This window comes from Colias philodice, chromosome 29 (assembly GCF_061535455.1).
Source record: "Colias philodice isolate Cphi_HAF_F1 chromosome 29, ilColPhil1 Martin Lab GWU primary, whole genome shotgun sequence".
Taxonomy (NCBI): domain Eukaryota; kingdom Metazoa; phylum Arthropoda; class Insecta; order Lepidoptera; family Pieridae; genus Colias; species Colias philodice.
In genome coordinates, this window is record NC_143114.1 from 1,915,814 (window position 1) to 1,942,033 (window position 26,220).

General features: G+C 37.0%; 1 protein-coding gene and 1 long non-coding RNA gene across 2 annotated transcripts; one reads left to right on the plus strand and one right to left on the minus strand.

Moving 5' to 3' along the window:
• Positions 1–5,332: 5,332 nt before the first annotated feature.
• LOC149475767 (aldo-keto reductase 1B-like) lies at positions 5,333–24,266 on the minus strand. Its single transcript, XM_089712621.1, has 7 exons — positions 24,095–24,266; positions 22,177–22,319; positions 10,512–10,653; positions 9,700–9,894; positions 8,162–8,361; positions 6,257–6,412; positions 5,333–5,730 (listed from the first exon to the last, which is right to left on the minus strand). Exons 1-7 carry the CDS (start codon positions 24,164–24,166, stop codon positions 5,691–5,693), a joined length of 948 nt encoding a protein of 315 aa, XP_089568747.1. The 5' UTR covers positions 24,167–24,266; the 3' UTR covers positions 5,333–5,690.
• Positions 6,485–7,122, plus strand: LOC149475768 (uncharacterized). Its single transcript, XR_016318027.1, has 2 exons — positions 6,485–6,769; positions 6,902–7,122. It is a non-coding gene; the product is annotated as an uncharacterized LOC149475768 (long non-coding RNA).
• Positions 24,267–26,220: the final 1,954 nt, after the last annotated feature.

Here is a 26,220-nt window from a genome sequence, read left to right on the forward strand (position 1 = left end):
AATACGACGCCATTCAGTGTTGCCGTACTGCATATCCAAAAAAATACACGTGGTTGAGGAAATCTTTTAGCAATAATTTGAACTTTTTTTTCAATACTATTACTAATACATATATAAAAGAGTATAATAACAATAATTTATTTCTGTTTAACCATGTTTAACTGACTCATATAATATGTTATTTTTTTTATTTCCGCTTTTTTTACTTTTAAACAACTTTTGTGATTATAGTATAGTAGCGTCGCAAGTGGATTTGAGTCATGCGACTCAAATCGTTCATGGATTCGATTCCCGGCCAGGTCAAGATGAAAAGAAATATTTTTCAAACTTCTTTCCAAGATGACCGATTTCCAATTTATGAGGTAAAATTTATGTAGCTGGCAGCACAATTCTTCACACACACCAGCGTCCTTACAAATTGCCTTACACACACTACAGAACTGAGCTGCCGCACTCACGGAGCTATTGTTTTTAGGTGGGGCGGTATCTAGTCGTAGCGCGCGCGCGGAGACTAATCCAGTAGCCTTGAAAGAGGATACTAAAACACTGTTTAAAAACTAATTCAGGGAAGAAAATATTTTTTTAATTCAATTTATGGAATCAATCACTTATAATTAGGAATTCGAAATCGAGGGACAGTTGGAGCCGCACTTTTTAAAATATTTTCATTCAAATTAGCAAATATTTTACAACACATTCACACGAAAGACTAATTTGAAAATTATAACACGTTATTTATTATTCATTTTGAAGACTTTATTATTAAACATCACAATTAAGTTTTAACATGGACCAATATACTTAATTGATCCATGGTGTTAATCGACATCTATGTTAAAAGAAAACCGTTGTCAGCGACATATTCCGAGCCAGTAATTCCAACAGCTTTGTCACTGGCCAAAAACAGGATAAGACGAGCAATCTCTATAGGATCGGATACTCTCTGAAGCGGCATATTAACCCCCATGTCTTCAAATTTGTATGACGTAACTCCACTGTTCACCAAGAAATCAGTTTTAACAGGTCCTGGGCTCACCGTGTTCACTCTTATACCTTTGCTTGCTAGTTCCAAAGCCGCACATCGTGTAAAATGGTTTAAGCCTGCTTTGGAAATATAGTACGGAGTTTTAGAAGCTTGTTTCGGCACCAATGTTCCACCGACACTCGAAATGTTTATTATGTTTCCTTTAGTTTTGATTAAATGAGGTGTTGCTAAAGCTGTAACGTTGATGTGCGCTCGGAGGTTAATTTTAATTGTTTCATCGTAAGCTTCCAAGATGTTACCGTCTAAAATAGATCCGTATTTGGCTAGCCCGGCGTTGTTCACTAAAACATCAATCTGGCCGTATTCGTCAATGACTTTTTGTATCATGCGTTTTGCTTCGTCATCTTTAGCAATGTCTGCAATAATGAGCAGAGGCTTGGAGCCTTTTTCACAATTATCGGAAACAGTTTGTAACTTTTCTTCATTTCTGCCAACGATGGCTACTTTAGCGCCTTCTTTAGTGAATTCTATGGCTGTAGCTGCGCCGATTCCGGAGCTTGCTCCAGTAATTATTACGACTTTATTTTTAAAACTCATTGTGTGACTGCAAATGAGCAACTGTGTGATAACTATGACTGCATATTTTCTCTCGCTGCTGATAAGTTATATTTATTGTTTGCTGATAAGATACACAGTGTGTACACTTCAAACTCGAGTTGTGATGCTTAGAGATTATGTATGATTTAAGCTTGATAATATATTATGTAAATATTTATTCACTACTGAGAAAATTTTGTTTTTGTTAAAAAAAATTAAGTACCTATTTTACGTAAGTTTTAAAGATTTAAGCATACAAAGGGACAGAGAAAGCGACTTGTTTTGTACTATGTAGTGTTGATGATGTAGTGATGATTACTGGATGGATGCCTGTGAATGAGTAGGTAAGCGTAATCAGTGGCAGGAGCGCGTGTCCACACTTTGTTTTATTTACTTATAGCAAAATTGAAACTTAGGCTACTCCTTATATAACATCAGCTATCTCTCAGTGAAAGTCCCGACAAAATAGGTCCAGCCGTTCCAGAGATTTATAGCCGGAACAAACAGACAGACAAAAATTGTAAAAATTACTATTTTGGCTTTATTTTGGTATATGTACCGTGATTACATCCGTATAGATTACAGGAATCGACTGCCGAGTAATTTCTTATAAATAAATTTTTTGATTGTTTAAAACATTGTTAAATTGTTTAATCTCACGAACGGCAGGTCCGATTTTGACGGGACTTTCACTCACAGATAGCTGTTTTTATAATGAGTAATTTAGGCTATTTTCGAAACCCACATTCCCACAAGAATATTAGAATTAACAGGATAAACTTATATGAATAAGTTAAAGCAGCAGGTAAAACCGACAGGCAAGCTAGTCTTTTATAAAAATGAATGTTCAATATTAATTATATAAGAACTTTGGTAATTTTCCTTGTTGCAATAAGTATTTACTATTTAATAATATTATTTTGAAGTATGCAGTTTGATAATATAGAAATCTATGAGTGTTTTATTTAGTTAGTTACAACTTTTGTTATGGCTGCCACCCACCCTGTAGCAGGCGAGGTCCCAGGGGACTATTTTTCAGTACTCTTAACTATACATATATTGGCTATTAGCTCTTTTCCCAGACTCCAGAACAATGGAAGCACACTTCAGAGCTTCCTGGAAGCGTTTGGAGGGACCGAATTAGGTACCTATATAAAATATTTTTTTTCGTAAAATTGATCACTGGCTTATAATAAATAGCATACACATGTTATGAATAGTTTTTCTATGATTTCAAATTCGGAATCTGGTTTCTAGACAGAAAAAATTGGTAAGAACACAGGGTAAGAAACGGTAAGAAACCATAAGAAACTTTTTTTTTGACAGTCCCAAACATGAGCCCTGTTTTTTTTTTATAGTGAGGAAATCTTCCAAAGATACCCACGGCCCCCGGGGAAGGAGCCGTGGGTTATGTCGGATTCTTACCGACTAAAACCCCACTGTAGAACGTTTCAGCCCTGCTTTTCGACGTAAAAAAAAACGTGCTTCCTCCTGGGTGGTGGGGAAAAGAGTCAATAATTATATAATTAATAACATTGCAAAATTAATTATTAAAATATTATAATAACAGAAAAAAACCATTACTGACGACAAATTATTATTAGTACACACATAATATACATATGTATATATATTATGTATATTGTATAGCTAATAGCACTGAAAAATAGTACTCACTTCGGAGCGCTGTAAAACCTTAGCTATTGACGTAATGAAAAAATGTTATGTATAAAAGTTGTTCCTCGAATAACAATCTACAAAAATGGTCTGATATCATTTCTTCGTAAAATGATAAAAAAACGTTTTATTGAAAAATATAAATATCTCTAATTTCTGAACATTTTCGCTTATAACTTTTTTATTTATAGTTCTACGACACAAAGTAAATGGACTAAAGTTGTAGAAAATTTAATTTGCAACAAATAATGATAAATAGTTTATGAGATATATCGCAAAAACCATATCAACCGCTCTTTTCAAGATGGCGGCCGTGGGACAAGGGTGGCGACCCCACAAACTTGGTGATAGCATCACACTGACCCCTCCTACACATCAAAAAAATAAAATTGCGTCCACTCAAAAACGCAACCCCAAATGTAACTTTTCAATGGACTAATTATTAGAATGTAATAAATTACAGCTTAAAGGTAGATATTATTGTGGGTATTATAGACTTGAGTTTTTGATGTGAATATCAATTTAATACATGCTTGCGTTCATGTGTAAAAAAAAGTGTTGTAAGTTTAAAATTTTTAAATGTAGTTATTTCTTTTGATAATCTAACTAAAAATTCATGTTTTTCGCAATTATATCTGTGTTATCAGTTATAAGACGTTACATTACGTACGAAATTTCATAACTCTCCGTAAACAACCCGGGGGGACCAAACAAGGGGAACAAGCCTGTAGGTTTTGATTTCCTTGCGAATGTCAAAGGAGATTGCCCAAGTTACTATGGCACTTGGCATCGCAATCAAACTTATTGTGTCAAGATGAAATATAGGTCAATTTAAAGCTTGCTTGTACTTTTAGAAACGATTAAAGTTTTTATGTAAATAAGCCGCAGTTCGCGACAATAAAAATAAAACAATAGTGTTATTCAACACTTTAAAAAAATACTTTATCGAGTTTAAACTAACGATGAACGTTAAGTTTTACATTTATTACATAGGTAATATTTTAATTTACAAGACAAATGTGAAAAGTAAATCGTAATAAACATTATTTCAAAATAAATAACATCGAACAATGCGTCGAACACAATGACAGATGACGCAGGACGCTTGCAAGAGAGATAGATATATGTGTCAAAACAAAAACTTTTACTTTTATTTCTATTTATTCGGTATAATTACAACTTAATAGTGATAAATATGATCATTATAAATACAAATAGGAATTAACAATATCACGAACATGTGACACAACTAGTATTTTACCGATTCCATCCGTGGTCATACTGCATACATGTTTCAAAACACAAACTTTTACTATTATTTCAATTTATCCGGTATAATTAAGACTTAATATTGATACATATGATCATTATAAATACAAATAGGAATTAACAATATCACGAATACGTGGCACAACTAAAATTTTACCGATACCACCCGTGGTCATTCTCCTTTGCGAAAAATTTCAGCATTTATTACGGCTGTATCTTTTGATTGCGTTTGTTTTACGTTTGATTTTTTCACAGCATCAAGGGACCGTAGACTTGAGTATTTGATAATATAATTTTCAGCTTATTTCTAGGGTCTTAACAGACACAAACTTGGTTATTATTAAATATATTCTTTACCTACATAATGTAATTAAAAAAATATATTTTTGCATTTATTCTTGTGTTAAAAAGTGCGGCTTCAACTGTCCCTCGATTTCGAGTTCCTAATTATAAGAGACTAGCGGTCCGCCCCGGCTTCGCCCGTGGTACATATTTCGCAATAAAAGGTAGCCTATGTTCTTTCTCAGGGTCTAAAGATTATCTGTGCCAAATTTCATCAAAATCGGTCCAGTAGTTTATGCGTGAAAACCATACATACATACATACATACAAACCTTTCCTCTTTATAATATTAGTATAGATTGGTTCCATAAATTGAATTATAAAAATATTTTCTTCCCTGAATTAGTTTCTAAACAGTGTTGAAGTGTTTTAGTGGTTTAGTATCCTCTTTCAAGGCTCCTTCATTATTCATATGTTTGCGGAAAGCGGAACACAGATTATAAATAAAACGACAATAAAATATTGTTTATGGTTTATTCAAGACATTGTGCTTATTGCTAGAGTAACAGTGCTTAGACAATAATTTTTCAAAAAACACAATTTTGGTGCAAAAGCTCACTCGATATTTGAATAAATACAGCCAAAGACATTCCATAGACATTTTTAAAATTGAATTAAGCTACCATGTACATTATAGTTTTTTTTTTCTACATATATACTTATTAATATGGCCATTTAATCCAGGATTTGAAGACAAATATTTTTCCCTATTACAATTACTTATAGTCTAGGTATATACTACTTACATATTTACTACTTAAACAAAATGGCTGAAATTAATTGCATTAATTCTAGAAAATATCTTCAATATCTTGTGCTATTAATATTCATCGTGGAATGGGTAATCCGGGTGGTGGTCACTGAAAAAATGCGATAAAATTATTACATATTTAGAAATGAAACACAGCCACTATAAAATCGCGGGAGATATCGATATTTGTGACGTAGTAATAATCTTTATTAAATTTAAAAATACATATTATTAAATTTAAAATTATGTGTATAAAAATATCTTGTATTCTATTGCTGAATAGATTTTAATGTAAAAATTCTTATAGTTAAAGTTATGAATGTGAGAAGGTAGGAGTCGACTATACGGAAGATCCGCTCGTTTGCCCGCTCAATAAAATATTCATAAATCAAAAACTAAATCACTTTCAAATCATCAAAATCGATTCAACCAGTCAAAAGTTCCGAGACAACAAACCCAAAAAACGTGAGCGTGCCGAGCACCCGTGTCCAAAGTGAAACTTCTTTGCAAATTCCAAAGATACCAAAATCGTCGCCTTACTCCACGACGTGAGAGTATTGACATGACGCGACCTTGAAATTTTACTCTCAACGCGCAGTTTCACATCAAAAATTGATTTTTTTTTTAAAACTTACTCTCCCATCATACACAGTCGTCCATTGCATTCCAAACTGCCAATAAGCTCCAGGTCTTCAGGCGACAGCTGGAAGTTGAAAACGTCGAAGTTTTGTTCTATGCGACTCTTGGTGACTGACTTGGGAATGACAATCATTGATCTGTCTATGGCGTATCTGGAAATATGTTGGTCTGTGGTTAATAAATAAATAAATCATTTATTTGCAAGTAAACATGGTATAGAGTCTGTCTAAAAAGTCAGTTTACATGGGTAATTTAAGTAGAAATTTAAAAACTTATACTGGTAACCCTGCAGGTGCTGTCAAAATTGTAAATTATAGGTTATAATTTAAAGCTTTTCTCAATTTTATTTAGATTTTCCTGTTTAATATTCGTATAAAATGCCAAAACCTTGAGCAGTAGTGCGAGGGAGATAATTTACAAGGTTATTAAGTTTTGTCAGCGTGAAAAAGCAGAACAAAGAGATTTGGTGAACAAAAACAAAGTTACAGAAAGAGTATCCGCCATGACCGGTCTGTAACACTAGTTGATACTTGTATTTATTTAATTTTTTTTCTTGTAATTTACATGTAATTAAGTACTAAAATGTGCAAAGGTGTGATCGTTTGTTTATTTGTTTCCTTACACAGAATATGATTTTTCAGGTGTTTCAAGAGTGACTTTGGCTCGTATTAAAAAAGAGGCTAGCGTAAATAACGGAGTATGGCGCACGCCTGGAAAAGGTCCTGGTTCAAAAAATGGACGCCCTTTGAAAATCAATTTGGATGACTTTGATAAATTCAATTCAATTTCTAATTGCATTGACTCTGCTTTGTTTTGTTTATGCAAGTCAAAGTTAATAAATGTATGTACATTATGCTCTGAAGGGTTTTTTTTATTTGTTGACTTTTCCTGTAATCCTATACCTACCTCAATTATTTTTTTAATCACTTATCATTTTTAATATTTTTATCAAATTTTAATATAAATATTTTTATTCTAAAGTATCTAGATTGTACGTATAAACTATACATTATTTGCAGTGTTGCTAGGTTGAGTTTTAAAATTACCCTTTAAATTACCCATGTAAACTGACTTTTTAGACAGACTCTACATAGGTGTTAAGAATAAGATACATTATTTCAGCATGTTTAGCCGTTATTCAACGGCATGCAAATACATTCTTCATTAGATATACATTTTATATTATGTCTTCTTAATTTTATTTTATTAAAATCAATTCATTTGTTATTCATTCACATTATTATAATTAATATTTCACAATTCATTCATATTCATTACAAAAATTACATACATTATTACAAAATTAATATTAAGACGCAAGTAGACAATGTTAATTACGAGTTTAGGTATTCTTTAACACTATAAAAACATTTCTGTTGAAGCCATTTATTAAGTTCTGTTGGTCTGTTGTCTGTGGTCTTTATTTTCAAAGTTAAACTACTCGGCAGCCGACCGTCACGCGACATGCGCTACACAAAGCAGTGTTCGGAACCGTTCGAACAGTTTCACTTTTACCGTGGTTTCATAAAACCACACAACATTTTTGGTTTTAGATCCTGTTCATAGACAGTCCGGCTTTACCACTAACGACACATAATTACTGCAGCATTTGCTGTAGAATTCTTGGACATTCGGACACATAGGATAGGTTTTATCCCGGAAATCCCACGGGAACGGGAACTATGCAGGTTTTTCTTTTGAAAACGCGGGCGAAGCCGCGGGCGGGAAGCTAGTATTAAACAATAATCATCGTTTCAGTATTTAACCTTATTACCAGACACAGGGCAAACATCTATGTTCATCACACAAATATTTGCTCCGGGTCGAACCCACGACCTCTGGCTTGGAAGGCAGGGCCACTACCAACCAAGCCAACCGGTCAGTCGACAACCAAAGCATACCTGATCAGTATCTGCGGTACAGTCTTATTATATCTTTCAGCAATTGTCTTCAGCCGCTGGTCCTCCATGAGCGTAGGGTCCCCGGGCTTCGCCCAGGGCCTGTCTGGGGACCCTAGTGGGGAATACGCTGTTACAGCAATACCGTGGGACTTGCAGTGCTCGAATAGTTTGGTTTGGTTTAGATAGGGATGCACTTCGATCTGAAATTTTAATAAAAAAATTGTTATGTTTTTTATTTGGATAAAAAATGTCAACTATTTTTGTAGGTAAGTAATTAGTTGTTGGGTTTAGTTTTAATTCTTTAATTTAACTAGGCATAAAATAATTACTTTAATTATTTGCCTAGGCATGTAGTTAATTGTTATATGCGACAAATATACAATTAGCAAATATATTGATATTAAAATTATTAAATTTTCTTGTTTTATTTCATGCTAGGTCGAGTAAGTTTTTAAAAATTGAACTTCGAAAGATTTTTTTTATTTATTTATTTATTTATTTATTATACTTTATTGCATTGAAAATACAAAAATACATATAACAAAGACAATACTACAGAAACAGCAAAGGGCGGCCTTATCGCTAGGTAGCGATATCTACCAGGCAACCCAACAATCAGAGGAAATTTAACAATATGATGTGGGTGAGCAAAAATAAGGCAATACTAACAGTAACACATTGAAAAATGTATAAAATAAACATATACAAAGCTAACTACTTACTAATAGTAATATAAAATACATAAAAATAATGAAATAAATAAATACATAAATACGATAATACTTATAATAAATAGTTATACATACACTTACATATTACAATACATACAATAAATACATAAATACATAAACAAATATATATCCATAGCACACATATATACATGATAAATATTAGTAACTATGCAGAAAAGAAGGAATCAGAAAAATAGAATAAAAATAAACGTAAATACGACAGCTATACAAAATTACACAAGAGATAGATAATAATTTTTTAATAAAAATTTAAAAGCATTCAAATTTTGAGCACATCTGACCTTTGTGGGGAGAGAGTTCCATAATTGAACCGCACGAACTGCAAACGAATTGTGAAAGAATTTTGTTTTGTGAGCCGGAATCAGAAGTAAAAGGTTAGTAGAGGAGCGTAGATTACTCGAGCTCAAGTATTTGAATTTCTCTCGAAGATAGCTTGGAGCTTTTGGATCAAACAACACACAGTACAGAAGATGAAGGATATGGGAGTTTCGCCTCAGTCGGATAGGGAGCCATTTCAGTCTCTTACGGAAGTCGGAGACGTGATCAAATTTTCTCAAACCAAAGATAAATCGGATGCAGAAGTTTTGGAGTCTTTCAAGCCTATCCAACTGGGCTTCAGAAAGGTCAAGGTAAGATGAATCAGCATAGTCATCTTTAATCTTTCTTCATTTCTTCAATTTATAGTCAGATGAAATAATACATTGTTGTAATCTTTAAAGATAAAATTCAAACAATATCTAATTAAAAACCAACGTATTTCCAAAAAGGTAGTTAGAAAAACCTCACCTGATTAACAGCGGGCTTGATTCTCGCAGCTTCCATCACTCTATCTATCTGCTTCTTATTGAAGTTAGAGATACCAATGCTTCTAGTTAGACCTTTGTCAACAAGACTCTCCATAGCTTTGTAAGTGTCTATATAGTCAACGGGAGACGGGATCATTTTGTTGTTTTCATCTAGGGGAAATTCTTCGCCGCCTTCCTGGAAGCGTTTAGAGGGACCGAATTATATAAAATATTTTTTTTCGTAAAATTGATTACTGGCTTATAATAAATAGCATACACATGTTATGAATAGTTTTTCTATGATTTCAAATTCGGAATGTGGTTTCTAGACAGAAAAAATTGGTAAGAACACAGGGTAAGAAACGGTAAGAAACCATAAGAAACTTTTTTTTTGACAGTCCCAAACATGAGCCATCAAAATTGCATCAAAACCATAATTTATAATTTCTATCAATTGTAATGCAAAATAAATAATAATTGGGACATTAAAATTCTACAAAAAAATAGATTTTACGGCCTTCTAGCGTATCTACTATTTTTAAGAAATATTTAAGAAAATTAAAAATACATCATTGTACTTAGCACTGATTGCTAAGAAAATAAGTAATTAAAAAAATAGTTTTTTTGTTGTAAAAGTAAAAAGTAATTTATTTGTATGCCAGCACAATAAAATTTAAATAAATAAAAAGCATTTCCCGCGTTTTAGTTTATCTACTGGCAAAATAGGCAAACAGAATAAAGCATAACCATTATAAAATTGGGACTATAAATAACTGGTAAGAAACTAAATGATTAAAAATATTCTGTGCATACTTTGAAAGCCTGTGGCCAATGCATGAGGTACAAGTCCAGATAGTCCAACCCGAGGTTAGCGAGTGTGGTCTTTATTGCTCCTTCCACGAGGTCCGGGCGATGGTACGTGCACCAGAGTTTTGATGTGATGAATATGTCCTCTCTGGAAAAAGTAAATACGTAATGTTATACATCACTACATAGTATAAAACAAAGTCGCTTTCTCTGTCCCTATTTCCCTATGTCCCTTTGTATGCTTAAATCAAACTACGCAACGGATTTTGATGCGTTTTTTTTTAATAGATAGAGTGATTCAAGAGGAAGGTTTTAGTATATAATTTATTAGGTTTTAGACAAAGCGGGCGAAGCCGCGGGCGGTAAGCTAGTACATACATATACCTATGTAATTAAAAAACACGTGTGTCACTCGGGGACTGCCGCGGTAAAGCTATTGCATGCTATGCCTTCAAGCCACACCTCCGTGCCCGTCCCCGTGGGGAGCGTGAGGTTTTTCGTTACGGAATTTCTGGATTCGGTCTCCGCGCTCAAGGCCCGCGATAAAAGCTATGCAATAGCTTAAAAAAAATTGGTTGTCTGTAAAGTCGGTTTACTGCAGACGATCGTTGAACGTGACAACGTCCGATTGTGCTTCTTTGTCGCTCGTTCCGCGCTCTCGCTTGCACTTCAAGCCGTACATGGAACGCCTCAGAACGAGGTAACGCCGCATGAGTCATGTTTTTTCGTGCGTGCAGCTGGCTATCGAATTATAAGACGTTGTCACGTCAAAAACTTTTAACAAAAGCGGATGCTCCGAATACACGGTTATTTATAAGGTTTAGAGCGAGCGCGCACGAGCAACTTTGTCTCCGCAACTATTTTGTCTCCGCAACTATTTTGTCTCTCCACCCATGGGCTAGTATGAAAGTGCGCGCACGTAGCGACGCAACTCCCCATACAAACTTACATTATTGTAAACCTAAATAGAATTGCACCTTTGTTTTAAAAAACATTGTGCAAAAATAAAAAAAATGTAAAAATAATATACGAATGTTAGTTTCTTATGTTCGATTTTACGATTATTTAGAAATTAAAGACTAACTTCGTTCACCGTAAAAAGATAAATTTTATGATGAAAAATATGGCGGAAAAAAGTATGACGAAAATATATCACACTAGGTTTCCGCCCGCGGATTCACCCGTGCAGTCAAAGAAAAACCCGCATAGTTCCACTTTACCGCTGGATTTCCGGGATAAAACCTATCCTATGTCCTTTCTCGGGTATCAAAATATCTCCATACCAAATTTCATGAAAATTGGTTCAGTAGTTTAGGCGTGATTGAGTAACAGACAGACAGACAGAGTTACTTTCGCATTTATAATATTAATAAAGTATGGATTTTAAATCAAGAAAAGTCGAAATGGTCGAGCCGTTGTAAACGCTTCTCAACACATTTGAAGATTCCACTTATGTGTATCTAGATGGATAATTTTATTAATTACTAGCGGTCCGCCCCGGCTTCGCCCGTGGTACATATGAAAAATAGATGTTGGCCGATTCTCAGACTTACCCGATATGCACAGAAAATTTCATGAGAATCGGTCCACCCGTTTCGGAGGAGTATGCAGACTAACATTGCGAGAATTTTATATATAAGATGTATAATTAATTAATTATTTTCATTTTTACCTTTATCAAGACCAAGATGTATTAAGGGAAGGGACTGGCTCTCTTGGCTATGCCTAGCAAGAGAGCCAGAGCCTCATATTCAATATTGTGTACCTAATCTAAAGGTGAAATAAAGATTTATTTTATTATTATTATTTTTTTAATTGCACGTTAACGATGCATTATTATATGTAGTTTAATAAAGCCATTGTTTCTCTGTATAATGAATAAATAAACACGCAATATTTTATTATTTAACATTAATTTATAATAATTGTCCTGTATTATTTACTTAATGTGTAAATAATGAATACAATACTGATATTCAATATTATTCGATGCACATTTTTTTAAATTACTATACAGAAATATTGAGATATTATATTTATTTTAACCAAAAACTAAACTGCTTTCAAATCGTCAATACTGTACCAAATTTAAATGGGAGGCATCAGCTTTCAAATTACAACAAAAAACAAGTGATAACTGCGTTAAAAACAACAAACTTCAAACTTGCACTTGCAACATTTACAATTACAGACAAAAATGCTCATAAAATAAAAACTACTGGGCCTATCCGAATAAAATTTTTATGGGACCAATTCGACACCATCCCGCATCGAACAAAAAAAGAATCACGTAAATCGGTTCAGAAACCTCGGAGTGTACATACATAAAAAAAAAAAACATACCGGCCGAATTGATAACCTCCTCCTTTTTTTTGAAGTCGGTTAAAAATATAGTCGAATTGGGAACCTTTTCCTTTTTGAAGTCGGTTGAAAAATGTCACAAGTACCTACAACTCACAGCCCACAGGTCAAATTATGTTCATCCATACTAATATTATAAAGCTGAAGAGTTTGTTTGTTTGAACCGCGCTAATCTCAGGAACTACTGGTCCGATTTGAAAAATTCTAGCTCATTTATCGAGAAAGCTGCTATATGCTATAATATTATATTACATTACGCTAAGACCAACAGGAGCGGAGCCATGCGGGTGAAACCGCAGGGCACAGTTAGACAATAAAATCGATATTGCAATCACTTACCCCATTACCACCCACACCCTTTAAAGAAAACTGAACTGGGTCTGGGTGGGTATGTTTTTTATTTATTCAAGTTTTATTGATTCCTAAAGCGCAGTGTATTTCGTACATCTATCTGTTTATAGGTAAGATAAAATAAAAAAGAAATTCATGTGTTACTCACAAGTCACACCACATACTTACACTTATAAAAGGATTATATTTTTGGCTGGTTTTTATCTCTGGTTAGGTTACAAATGTTAGGATAATAATAATTGTTAAAAAACGATTAGTTAAGAGGAGTCGGGGCAAGGAGCTATTGGAAAAAAATATTTGTATACGAAATACGCTTAAACTGTAAAAGTCCGCGATACCATATGAACCATGGACTTTGGATGGTGTTCGGTGTTCGGTGTTCGTTGTTCGTTGTTCGTTGTTTTCAAACATAGAATAGAATAGAATAGAAAAACATTTATTCCCAAAAAATTATACAGTTTGGTGTTCGCTGTTCGCTGTTCGCTGTTCGCTGTTCGCTGTTCGCTGTTCGCTGTTCGCTGTTCGCTGTTCGCTGTTCGCTGTTCGCTGTTCGCTGTTCGCTGTTCGCTGTTCGCTGTTCGCTGTTCGCTGTTCGCTGTTCGCTGTTCGCTGTTCGCTGTTCGCTGTTCGCTGTTCGCTGTTCGCTGTTCGCTGTTCGCTGTTCGCTGTTCGCTGTTCGCTGTTCGCTGTTCGCTGTTCGCTGTTCGCTGTTCGCTGTTCGCTGTTCGCTGTTCGCTGTTCGCTGTTCGCTGTTCGCTGTTCGCTGTTCGCTGTTCGCTGTTCGCTGTTCGCTGTTCGCTGTTCGCTGTTCGCTGTTCGCTGTTCGCTGTTCGCTGTTCGCTGTTCGCTGTTCGCTGTTCGCTGTTCGCTGTTCGCTGTTCGCTGTTCGCTGTTCGCTGTTCGCTGTTCGCTGTTCGCTGTTCGCTGTTCGCTGTTCGCTGTTCGCTGTTCGCTGTTCGCTGTTCGCTGTTCGCTGTTCGCTGTTCGCTGTTCGCTGTTCGCTGTTCGCTGTTCGCTGTTCGCTGTTCGCTGTTCGCTGTTCGCTGTTCGCTGTTCGCTGTTCGCTGTTCGCTGTTCGCTGTTCGCTGTTCGCTGTTCGCTGTTCGCTGTTCGCTGTTCGCTGTTCGCTGTTCGCTGTTCGCTGTTCGCTGTTCGCTGTTCGCTGTTCGCTGTTCGCTGTTCGCTGTTCGCTGTTCGCTGTTCGCTGTTCGCTGTTCGCTGTTCGCTGTTCGCTGTTCGCTGTTCGCTGTTCGCTGTTCGCTGTTCGCTGTTCGCTGTTCGCTGTTCGCTGTTCGCTGTTCGCTGTTCGCTGTTCGCTGTTCGCTGTTCGCTGTTCGCTGTTCGCTGTTCGCTGTTCGCTGTTCGCTGTTCGCTGTTCGCTGTTCGCTGTTCGCTGTTCGCTGTTCGCTGTTCGCTGTTCGCTGTTCGCTGTTCGTTGTTCGCTGTTCGTTGTTCGTTGTTCGCTGTTCGCTGTTCGTTTTCATGTTCGCGTTTGTGTTTGTGTTTGTGTATGTTCACATTCACATTCACATTGTTCGTTGTTCGTTGTTCGCTGTTCGCTGTTCGCTGTTCGCTGTTCGCTGTTCGCTGTTCGCTGTTCGCTGTTCGCTGTTCGCTGTTCGCTGTTCGCTGTTCGCTGTTCGCTGTTCGCTGTTCGCTGTTCGTTGTTCGCTGTTCGTTGTTCGTTGTTCGCTGTTCGCTGTTCGTTTTCATGTTCGCGTTTGTGTTTGTGTTTGTGTATGTTCACATTCACATTCACATTGTTCGTTGTTCGTTGTTCGTTGTTCGCTGTTCGCTGTTCGCTGTTCGCTGTTCGCTGTTCGCTGTTCGCTGTTCGCTGTTCGCTGTTCGCTGTTCGCTGTTCGCTGTTCGCTGTTCGCTGTTCGCTGTTCGCTGTTCGCTGTTCGCTGTTCGCTGTTCGCTGTTCGCTGTTCGCTGTTCGCTGTTCGCTGTTCGCTGTTCGCTGTTCGCTGTTCGCTGTTCGCTGTTCGCTGTTCGCTGTTCGCTGTTCGCTGTTCGCTGTTCGCTGTTCGCTGTTCGCTGTTCGCTGTTCGCTGTTCGCTGTTCGCTGTTCGCTGTTCGCTGTTCGCTGTTCGCTGTTCGCTGTTCGCTGTTCGCTGTTCGCTGTTCGCTGTTCGCTGTTCGCTGTTCGCTGTTCGCTGTTCGCTGTTCGCTGTTCGCTGTTCGCTGTTCGCTGTTCGCTGTTCGCTGTTCGTGTTCGTGTTCGATGTTCGCTGTTCGCTGTTCGCTGTTCGCTGTTCGCTGTTCGCTGTTCGCTGTTCGCTGTTCGCTGTTCGCTGTTCGCTGTTCGCTGTTCGCTGTTCGCTGTTCGCTGTTCGCTGTTCGCTGTTCGCTGTTCGCTGTTCGCTGTTCGCTGTTCGCTGTTCGCTGTTCGCTGTTCGCTGTTCGCTGTTCGCTGTTCGCTGTTCGCTGTTCGCTGTTCGCTGTTCGCTGTTCGCTGTTCGCTGTTCGCTGTTCGTGTTCGTGTTCGTGTTCGTTGTTCGTTGTTCGTTGTTCGTTGTTCGTTGTTCGTTGTTCGTTGTTCGTTGTTCGTTGTTCGTTGTTCGTTGTTCGTTGTTCGTTGTTCGTTGTTCGTTGTTCGTTGTTCGTTGTTCGTTGTTCGTTGTTCGTTGTTCGTTGTTCGTTGTTCGTTGTTCGTTGTTCGTTGTTCGTTATTCGTTGTTCGCTGTTCGTTGTTCGTTGTTCGATGTTCGTTGTTCGTGTTCGTGTTTGTGTATGTTCACATTCACATTCACATTCACATTGTTCGTTGTTTGTTGTTCGTTGTTCGTTGTTCGTGCTCTTGTCGTGTTCGTTGTTCGCTGTTCGTTGTTCGTTGTTCGTTGTTCGTTGTTCGTTGTTCGTTGTTCGTTGTTCGTTGTTCGTTGTTCGTTGTTCGTTGTTCGTGTTCGTGTTCGTGTTCGTGTTCGTGTTCGTGTTCGTTGTTCGCTGTTCGCTGTTCACTGTTCGTTGTTCGTTTTCATGTTCGCGTTTGTGTTTGTGTTTGTGTATGTTCACATTCACATTGTTCGTTGTTCGATGTTCGATGTTCGATGTTCGATGTTCGATGTTCGATGTTCGATGTTCGATGTTCGATGTTCGCTGTTCGCTGTTCGCTGTTCGCTGTTCGCTGTTCGCTGTTCGCTGTTCGCTGTTCGCTGTTCGCTGTTCGCTGTTCGCTGTTCGCTGTTCGCTGTTCGCTGTTCGCTGTTCGCTGTTCGCTGTTCGCTGTTCGCTGTTCGCTGTTCGCTGTTCGCTGTTCGCTGTTCGCTGTTCGCTGTTCGCTGTTCGCTGTTCGCTGTTCGCTGTTCGCTGTTCGCTGTTCGCTGTTCGCTGTTCGCTGTTCGCTGTTCGCTGTTCGCTGTTCGCTGTTCGCTGTTCGCTGTTCGCTGTTCGCTGTTCGCTGTTCGCTGTTCGCTGTTCGCTGTTCGCTGTTCGCTGTTCGCTGTTCGCTGTTCGCTGTTCGCTGTTCGCTGTTCGCTGTTCGCTGTTCGCTGTTCGCTGTTCGCTGTTCGCTGTTCGCTGTTCGCTGTTCGCTGTTCGCTGTTCGCTGTTCGCTGTTCGCTGTTCGCTGTTCGCTGTTCGCTGTTCGTGTTCGATGTTCGCTGTTCGCTGTTCGCTGTTCGCTGTTCGCTGTTCGCTGTTCGCTGTTCGCTGTTCGCTGTTCGCTGTTCGCTGTTCGCTGTTCGCTGTTCGCTGTTCGCTGTTCGCTGTTCGCTGTTCGCTGTTCGCTGTTCGCTGTTCGCTGTTCGCTGTTCGCTGTTCGCTGTTCGCTGTTCGCTGTTCGCTGTTCGCTGTTCGCTGTTCGCTGTTCGCTGTTCGCTGTTCGCTGTTCGCTGTTCGCTGTTCGCTGTTCGCTGTTCGCTGTTCGCTGTTCGCTGTTCGCTGTTCGCTGTTCGCTGTTCGCTGTTCGCTGTTCGCTGTTCGCTGTTCGCTGTTCGCTGTTCGCTGTTCGCTGTTCGCTGTTCGCTGTTCGCTGTTCGCTGTTCGCTGTTCGCTGTTCGCTGTTCGCTGTTCGCTGTTCGCTGTTCGCTGTTCGCTGTTCGCTGTTCGCTGTTCGCTGTTCGCTGTTCGCTGTTCGCTGTTCGCTGTTCGCTGTTCGCTGTTCGCTGTTCGCTGTTCGCTGTTCGCTGTTCGCTGTTCGCTGTTCGCTGTTCGCTGTTCGCTGTTCGCTGTTCGCTGTTCGCTGTTCGCTGTTCGCTGTTCGCTGTTCGCTGTTCGTGTTCGTGTTCGTTGTTCGTTGTTCGTTGTTCGTTGTTCGTTGTTCGTTGTTCGTTGTTCGTTGTTCGTTGTTCGTTGTTCGTTGTTCGTTGTTCGTTGTTCGTTGTTCGTTGTTCGTTGTTCGTTGTTCGTTGTTCGTTGTTCGTTGTTCGTTGTTCGTTGTTCGTTGTTCGTTGTTCGTTGTTCGTTGTTCGTTGTTCGTTGTTCGTTGTTCGTTGTTCGTTGTTCGTTGTTCGTTGTTCGTTGTTCGTTGTTCGTTGTTCGTTGTTCGTTGTTCGTTGTTCGTTGTTCGTTGTTCGTTGTTCGTTGTTCGTTGTTCGTTGTTCGTTGTTCGTTGTTCGTTGTTCGTTGTTCGTTGTTCGGTGTTCGGTGTTCGGTGTTCGGTGTTTGGTGTTTGCAAACCGGTTTTAAAATTAACTCTACTTCCGGTTTCTATTTTGTTGCTGGCTCTGTACACTGTGCCGCTAAACGATGTGAGGAGCAACAATTTTTTTTTTATGTTTCACTACCGAAAATCGACAGTTAAGCTGGCGTGGACGATTTTCTAGCAAACCGGTTTCAAAATTAACTCTACTTCCGGTTTCTATTTTGTTGCTTGCTCTGTACACTGTGCCGGTTAACGATGTGAAGAGCAACAAATTTTTTTTTATGTTTCACTACCGAAAATCGACAGTTAAGCTGGCGTCGACGATTTTCTAGCAAACCGGTTTCAAAATTAACTCTACTTCCGGTTTCTATTTTGTTGCTGGCTCTGTACACTGTGCCAGTGAACGATGTGAGGAGCAACAAATTTTTTTTTATGTTTCACTGCCGAAAATCGACAGTTAAGCTGGCGTGGACGATTTTCTAGCAAACTGGTTTCAAAATTAACTCTACTTCCGGTTTCTATTTTGTTGCTGGCTCTGTACACTGTGCCAGTGAACGATGTGAGGAGCAACAAATTTTTTTTTATGTTTCACTACCGAAAATCGACAGTTAAGCTGGCGTGGCCGATTTTCTAGCGAACTGGTTTCAAAATTAACTATTCTAAAACTAAACAAAATTAACTATTTTAAAAAATGGTAATATTTTGACGAATGTGGAATGTGCCAGAGAGTTTGCAGCATTCTTTAGATCTGTTTACACAAGTGAGCCACCCCAGTTGAATGTAAATATGGCGGTAAAGTGCGCCTCAGGAGAAGAGTACGCCAGCACTAGAGTACATATTGATGCGTTTAGTTTAAAGGATGTAAAAGAAGCACTAGCGTCTCTTAAGCCAAAACGATCGGCGGGTCCCGATGGGATCCGGCGTTTCTTTTTAGAGATTGTAGTAGGATACTAGCGAAGCCTTTGCAATATATTTTTAACACTTGCATGCGACTCGAGACCTTTCCGGCTCAATGGAAGGTTACTAGAGTCATTCCAGTTCCTAAGGGAAAGGTTAAATCGGATATCAGTGGCTACAGACCAGTAGCTGTTTTATCGACACCAGCTAAAGTATTTGAAGCTGCAATATATCGTGCCATGCAGAAGCAAATTAGTAGTCTGATATCTGATGCCCAACATGGATTTTGGCCTGGTCGTAGTACTACTACTAATCTTCTAAATTTCATGTCAAATGTTGTGCCTGCAGTAGATTCTGGTCATCAGGTGGATGTTGCCTACTTTGATTTTAGAAAAGCATTTGACACTGTCGATAATGATATTTTATTGAATAAGCTGGCTTTATTGGGATGTACACCGCATCTTTTAAAATTTTTTAGTAGTTACTTGAAGGATAGACAGCAGTATGTTGATTACAAGGGTTGTTTATCTGACTCATATTACACCCTATCGGGAGTAAGCCAGGGTAGTAATTTGGGCCCTCTCGAATTCATAATAATGATAAACGATCTGCCGCAGGTCATCAAGCATGGAGTATGTTTATTATTTGCAGATGATCTTAAATTGCTGCTCGAGGTAAGGAATAAAATGGATAGCGAAAGGCTCCAGCAGGATATAGATAGTATAGTGGAGTGGAGTCATCGGAACAAGTTGTATTTTAATGTAAGTAAATGTTCCATCATTAGTTTTACTCGCGCACGGGTACCTTTAAATTATGAGTACATAGTGGATGCGGCGCCGATACGAAGAGTTACAGAAGTACGGGATTTGGGGTTGAATCTCACGGCTGACCTTTCGTTTCGAGCACATATTACGCAAATTTGTAAAAAAGCGTATAGAAAATTGGGTTTTGTACTCAGGCAGTCACAGGGGTTCACCAACATAACGGTAGTCAAAACCTTATACAATAGTCTTGTCAGAAGCTATTTGGAACACAGTGCGGTCATATGGGCACCGCACGAAGCAAAGTACACGGTTATGTTGGAAAGAGTACAAAATAAATTCATACGCCACCTGTACATGAAGCTTTATGGCGTATATCCCTTCTATCCCCTAATGTATCCCACACTGTTTGTACTGTGCATGGTGGGGTACAATGAGTTAAGGGTAAGGCGCGAATTTAAGCTGGTGGCATACTTGGTGGGGGTTTTAAGGGGCAAAGAATACAATCCCGGAATATTAAAGGAAATGTATTTAAAGGTTCCAGACCACTATTTAGAAAAAAGAATCTTACCCAATATACTGTATGTACCAGTAGCGAGAACTAATCTATTAGCCAAATCGCCTCTTATTTGTGCATTTCGTACAATTAACGAATTGCACAATATAATAGATGTGTTTTCTTGCAGTTTGAGCGAATTTTCAAAGGTACTACTTAATATATTATGCTATCAGCAGAAATGTTAAGTTTATGAATTATTGAGGCTTAATAGGCTATTATTGTGTTACAACGTGTTTATTTTTATATTTTTATGAGATATGTTTGTTTTTCTTAATTTATAAAAGAACTCTGTCGAATTAGGTTAACCTGTAATGATAGTCAGTTCTATGTGTAAATAAATAAATAAATAAATAAATAAATAAATAAATTCTTCCGGTTTCTATTTTGTTGCTGGCTTCGTACACTGTGCCAGTGAACGATGTGAGGAGTAAATCGACAATTAAGTTGACGTGGCCTGTGTTATTTTTGGCGCCAATGAAAAAAATTCAAAATTTTCACTGTTTTTATGCAGCAACAAATTAGCAACAAATTCACCTGCATTTTTGCAACGATCCATCCCTTTTTCCAATTTCTTCACGCTACCTTAACGTTAAGCTAGAACTGTTGCTGATTTTCAGCGAACGGTTTGAGCAACAAAATCGTCATTATAGCAACTAATTAGCAACAAATAAGCAACAAATTCTGGTGTTGTTTTTTTTTTAATTTCGCTAATTTTTCATCGCCAGCTTTACGTACCTACTGTATCGTGTGTTCCAAAGCTAGAAGGTCTAAAAGAACTATAGGTACACATGCATTTGAGGTATGGAAGGCATATCCAAATGGCACACGAGGATTTGAAGCACTTTACAGTGGCAAATATGCAGACAGTGAAATTGAAAAGTTTGTGATTACAATGCATGATAGGTTAGGACCAAGTTAGGACGGTCACGATATTTTAAAGATACTCTTATCCAGACCTTACATTTTTTTATAATTAATATAAGTACATGTTATGACTTCATTTATAATTTAAAGATGATTAAAATTCACACTAATATGTATTATAAAGACGAAAGTGTGTGTGTATCAGTTAACCAGGTCCTACCAGACAAGATAACATGGTATAGGACAAATAAGTACGAAACACTCGATGGGCGAGTCAGACTCGCACTTGACTGGTTTTTGTTCTATGTTATTGCTTATTTTTCGGGTCTATTAGCCGTCCCCTACGCTGCGCTGACGAACGTTCCTGTACTTTCTATAATTTATTTCACATTGAAAATGGTACGATATATGTTACAGGTTAATGTTTTTATAATTTGAATGAAATGGCCTTTCAGACAGTATTTTTTTATAAACCAAGTTTCATACAAAAATATAAAAATATATTGGTTTGTTTGGATTTTGCCACTGCCAAAAGTTTATTATTTTAAAGATTGTGACATATTTTGCTACGGAACCCTAAAAAACTGGTATGGGTAATGAATCGGGCATCATCTAGTTACCTGATAACGACACCAAACTCGACTCAAGGGGCCAAATGAATCCGCCAGAATTTTTTTCCGAGCGCCGGGCGCTCTGTTCAAATAATCAGTTTTTTTAATCTACCTAATCGCTTACACTTTTTACCAGCTCTTGTATATGTTTCCGGATATCTCACAATATTATAGAATCGATAATGGTATGGTTTTGTATGACGTAATAACTTTGTAATACCTAATACCTTCAAGAAAAAAATTGTTAACAAGGAATTTAAAATTATATTTTATGAGTGTTTCACTACATAATATGATACGACATCGGTGTACGACTTCGTTAATATATTTATAAGTTTATTGAATTCTCCAATATATTTGTAATACATATCTCAAAATATATTCTCCTCTTTTTGCAGTAATTATACTAGACCACTTATGATAAGGCCGCGTTCTGTGCTGTACCTTCTTTTACTATTTTTTTTTTTGTATTAGGTACATGTTGACACTTGACATCATTGATCATAGTAAAGTGTTGTAAAATAAAAAAGTGTGTGTGCACAGCACACGTGTCAGAAGTGAAACTTCAAAATACCAAAATCGTCGCTTTACTCCATGACGTGACGGACTTGCCGCGACGCGATCTTGAAATTTTACTGTCAACGCGCTTAAAAGCTTCACTTTTTAATTAATAGCTTACCTCTTAATCTTTCCTTCTTCCATCTTTACTTTTAGCGCCTCCCCCACTTCTTTTTCATTACCATAGATATGAGCGCAGTCTATGTGTCTATACCCGATGTCTATGGCATCCTTTACAGCCTGTGTTACTTCACCTGGCTTCGACTGAAAACGAAAATATTTATACATTGTTATTATTTGAACCGGCAAGCGTTTCTTTAATCATATATGGGCAATAAGTAAAAAGGTGTAGATATAGGTAATACCACAGACTAATAATAATATATATGTACTACGTATACAAACACAACATTCGTTATTCAAGAACTGCACACAAGATTAGATAAATAAATAAATAAATATTATAGGACATTATTACACACATCGATTTGTATCATTTTTAATTTTTATGCAAGATTTCCCCACTAAAAAAGGGGGTATGTTAAATACGTGTTCGCCCATTCCGAGACCTAGGTATATAAAATTTCAATCGGTACAGCCATTTCAAACGAACTTTTCAGCGTTATAATATTAATAGTAATGTTATTTTAATAATAATTGTTCCGGATAATACAATACTATAAAATTTTGTTAATAGTAATAATAGGTAGATAAAAAAGTGTTGTAAGCCCTCACAAACAAGTTGCTTGTAGGTATATTGTGATCAAGTAGGTAATGGAATAATCGATATATTTTGTTGACACTATTGAACAAAATTAATGGCCTATATGACCTTCCCAAAGGATTTCCTAGTGAAGTTTCATCAAGGTCGTTCTAGGTGATAACCATAGCTAGATTAGTTAGAGTTCCTAGCTAAAACTTTAAGTTACTGCCATGTTCATTGTGCACACTATTATATCTAGTTTATTAGAATTTATTTCTGAAAAATGTCATAAAATATATTATTGTACTTATAAGCATAGTGGTATGTATTTATAAAAATTCGATCGAGATTTCTGAAATTAAAAAAAAAAATTTGGCGCCTAACTACGATCTGTCAATTTTTTGGCGCCAATTTGTTTTTATTTCGCTGTTATTTTTTTAAACTTTTTAGTTTTTTTAATTGTATGAAAGACTAGTGTTTAATCTTGGTTTAATCCATCGATAGTTTATATTAAAAATCTATGAGTTGTCTAGTGTAGAAATATAACTCCAAACTCACATAGTCGCGTAAAAATGGACTAAATTGAATATTCAGGTTTCCGTGTATTAAAAAAATAAATATTAGATAGACAATTGATAAAATTAACGCTTTCTCAATATCATATTACCGCAGTGCTAACAATGACTGCTAAAAAGCCTTCATTTAAAAAAATTAAAATATTGCGTAGGTAGGTAAATGTACGTACATAATTATTTACCGCTAATGAAGAGGTACTAAGTATACGTCTAGGTAATAATTAAGTATATTGATATTTAAAATATTCCTATAATAATATTGTTTATGTTAAATAAAAAAGAATATTTTTTTATTAAAAACTTATTGTCACTTGTTGTTTAAAGTTACTTTTCAATAAAATCGTAATATGTAAAATTCCGGACGCAGCATATTTACAAAATATTTGCAATATTAAAAAAAATAATTTTCAGTGTTTGTTATCCATCCAGGCCATATCGACATAAATGCTGAACTGATTTTGATGAAACTTGGCTGTGTTGTAGCTTATAAACCAGAATAACACATAAGCTATAGAAATACTAGATTGTGTCCAAACTTCGAATTCTCAGAGGTGATACAGTTATGATAAAGATTTTAAAGAATATTGAGATCAGTCAGAGAAATAGACAAACATACATAAAAAGAACCCGGCAAAAGCCGGCATGAATTAATTCCATATCCACATCCATCATTATTATGTTCATACTCCAATAATTCATGAGTAAGAACGTCCAACGTTATGTAATAAGATAAAAAATAATAGCTTCTTAAATAATCTTACCTTCCATGTCCCCAAGCCGATGATGGGGCAGGTATGTCCATTGTTAAACACGACGAGAGGTACGGTAGCCATTTTAACACGTCTTTACTCTAACACAGTCAGCGGTGTACTGAATTTTTAATGTCAGTCGTCAGACAATCAGACATAGTATTTTTAAACCTAGCCTACTCTGTGTTGCCCATAGGTGTTGCCTATTGGCTATTATGTATATGTATTTGATAGCTGCGCTTCGCGGTTTCACCCGCGTGGCTCCGCTCCTTCCCCCCTAGACAAGTGGCTTTCTATTAGCGTAAAGTTTAATAGAATAGATTATGAATGTATGAGATAGACGTTTGATTACGACGACGACGACGATTGATTACGTCAATCTCATACATTCATAATCTATACTATTCAACATTACGCTAATAGAAAGCCACTTGTCTAGGGGGGCAGTTTGTCGCGTGATGATATAGGTACCTATAGCCTTCGTCGATAAATGGGCTATCTAACACCGAAATAATTTTTCAAATCGGACAATTAGTAGTTCCTGAGATTAGCGCGTTCCGCCAGCCCGATTTAAAACATTGTTGAAGTAAAACTTCTTTAGGCGCGACTAGGGAGTAACTCAGATTTTTTTTCTGACGGAAGTAACGCTGTGTAGTTTCCGCCATTTAAAAATAATAATTCTGATTGGTTGTAAGTATATGTCATATACTACACGCTTCTTGACTTATACGCCAGCTAGTGGCAAATATCATAATCAATTAGGATTATTTATTTTCAAATTTTCAAACGGATCAATTGTGAATAGCAAAGTGAATCAAAAATTCAACAGTTTTAAAAACATTATTTTAAATTGCAAAATTTTTTGAAAATCTCTAAATATACTTGTTTATTTATTACTTTTAAAATAAGTAAATTAAAAATAAAAATAAACATGTTGCGGATTATAATCAATCTATTTTAAATATTGCTGAAGACAAAGTAGTATCCATAGCAACAGATATGTATATAGGTTGTCATTCAGTTGAACAAGAAGCATATGTACGCCAACAATTTCATAAAATGTCAGTTATTGATACAGGAGGATCGCCTTATGAAATCATATTAGTTCTTAACAAATTTTACATTATTACAACCAATATTGATGTATCTGATGGCTTAGCCAACGGTTGTGTTGGAAAGTTAGTGTATATTGAACGTGATGACAGTGATAACATCATACGCTTATGGCTTGAGTTTCCTGGTAAGATAGGAGAGAAAATTAGGAAAAAAGCTGCCCATCATATTCAAACTCTAAACATTAGTGGAACAGCAGTCCCAATTTTACGAAGATCGTCATCTGTACCAATGAATAGAAATAAGACAATATTTGCAAAGAGAAATCACTTTCCATTAGTATCTGCTTGTGCGCTTACAATACATAAGTCTCAAGGTGGTACTTTTGATCAAATCGTTTATGAATACAATAAAAGTCACAGTCAGCAGCTGTTATATGTAGCATTATCACGAGTAACTGATATAAATGGATTGTTCATTGTCTCAAACACCGATGACAACAAATTTTATCATGGAAGAAAGCGTCCAGGGGGAATAGTTGATTTACAGTGTGAATTTGAAAGACTTTCAAATTCTCGCCTAATAACACAACAGGAAGAATTATATAACCTTGTAAATGAGAGTAACATTACACTATTTTCCTTCAACTGCCAAAGTTTACGTGCTCATGTTTCTGATCTGAATGATAAAGTATTAAAAAGGTCCACATTGCTGTTATTTTCCGAAACTTGGATGAAAAATGACGAACAAATTCTTATTGAAAATTTTTATTGCGTTACCCAATACAAACGACCCAACTCAACTGCTGGTGGAGTAGCTGTATATCATTCATCTACAGATACACTGAACAATGTAACACCAATTCAAAATATTTCACCAACTATATTATCACAAATTTCCGATGAGGTTTCACAAATTGGTGACATCGCCTTGGTTCGATGTGTTAATACGAATGACCAACCTGTGATTATCATCATCATCATCATCATTAACAGCCCATGTTTGTCCACTGCTGGACATAGGCCTCAGTCATGGCACGCCATTGAGCCCGGTCATTTGCTCGTTGTCGCCAGTTTTGCCCAGCA

Coding starts and splice junctions, on each gene's coding strand:
- LOC149475767 (XM_089712621.1), bottom strand. CDS start 24,166: ATGGCTACCGTACCTCTCGTCGTGTTTAACAATGGACATACCTGCCCC. Junction 8,362..9,699: donor TCAAGCCCGCTGTTAATCAG/GTGAGGTTTTTC, acceptor TTAAAATTTCAG/ATCGAAGTGCATCCCTATCT. Junction 6,413..8,161: donor GTACCGCAGATACTGATCAG/GTATGCTTTGGT, acceptor ACATATTTCCAG/ATACGCCATAGACAGATCAA.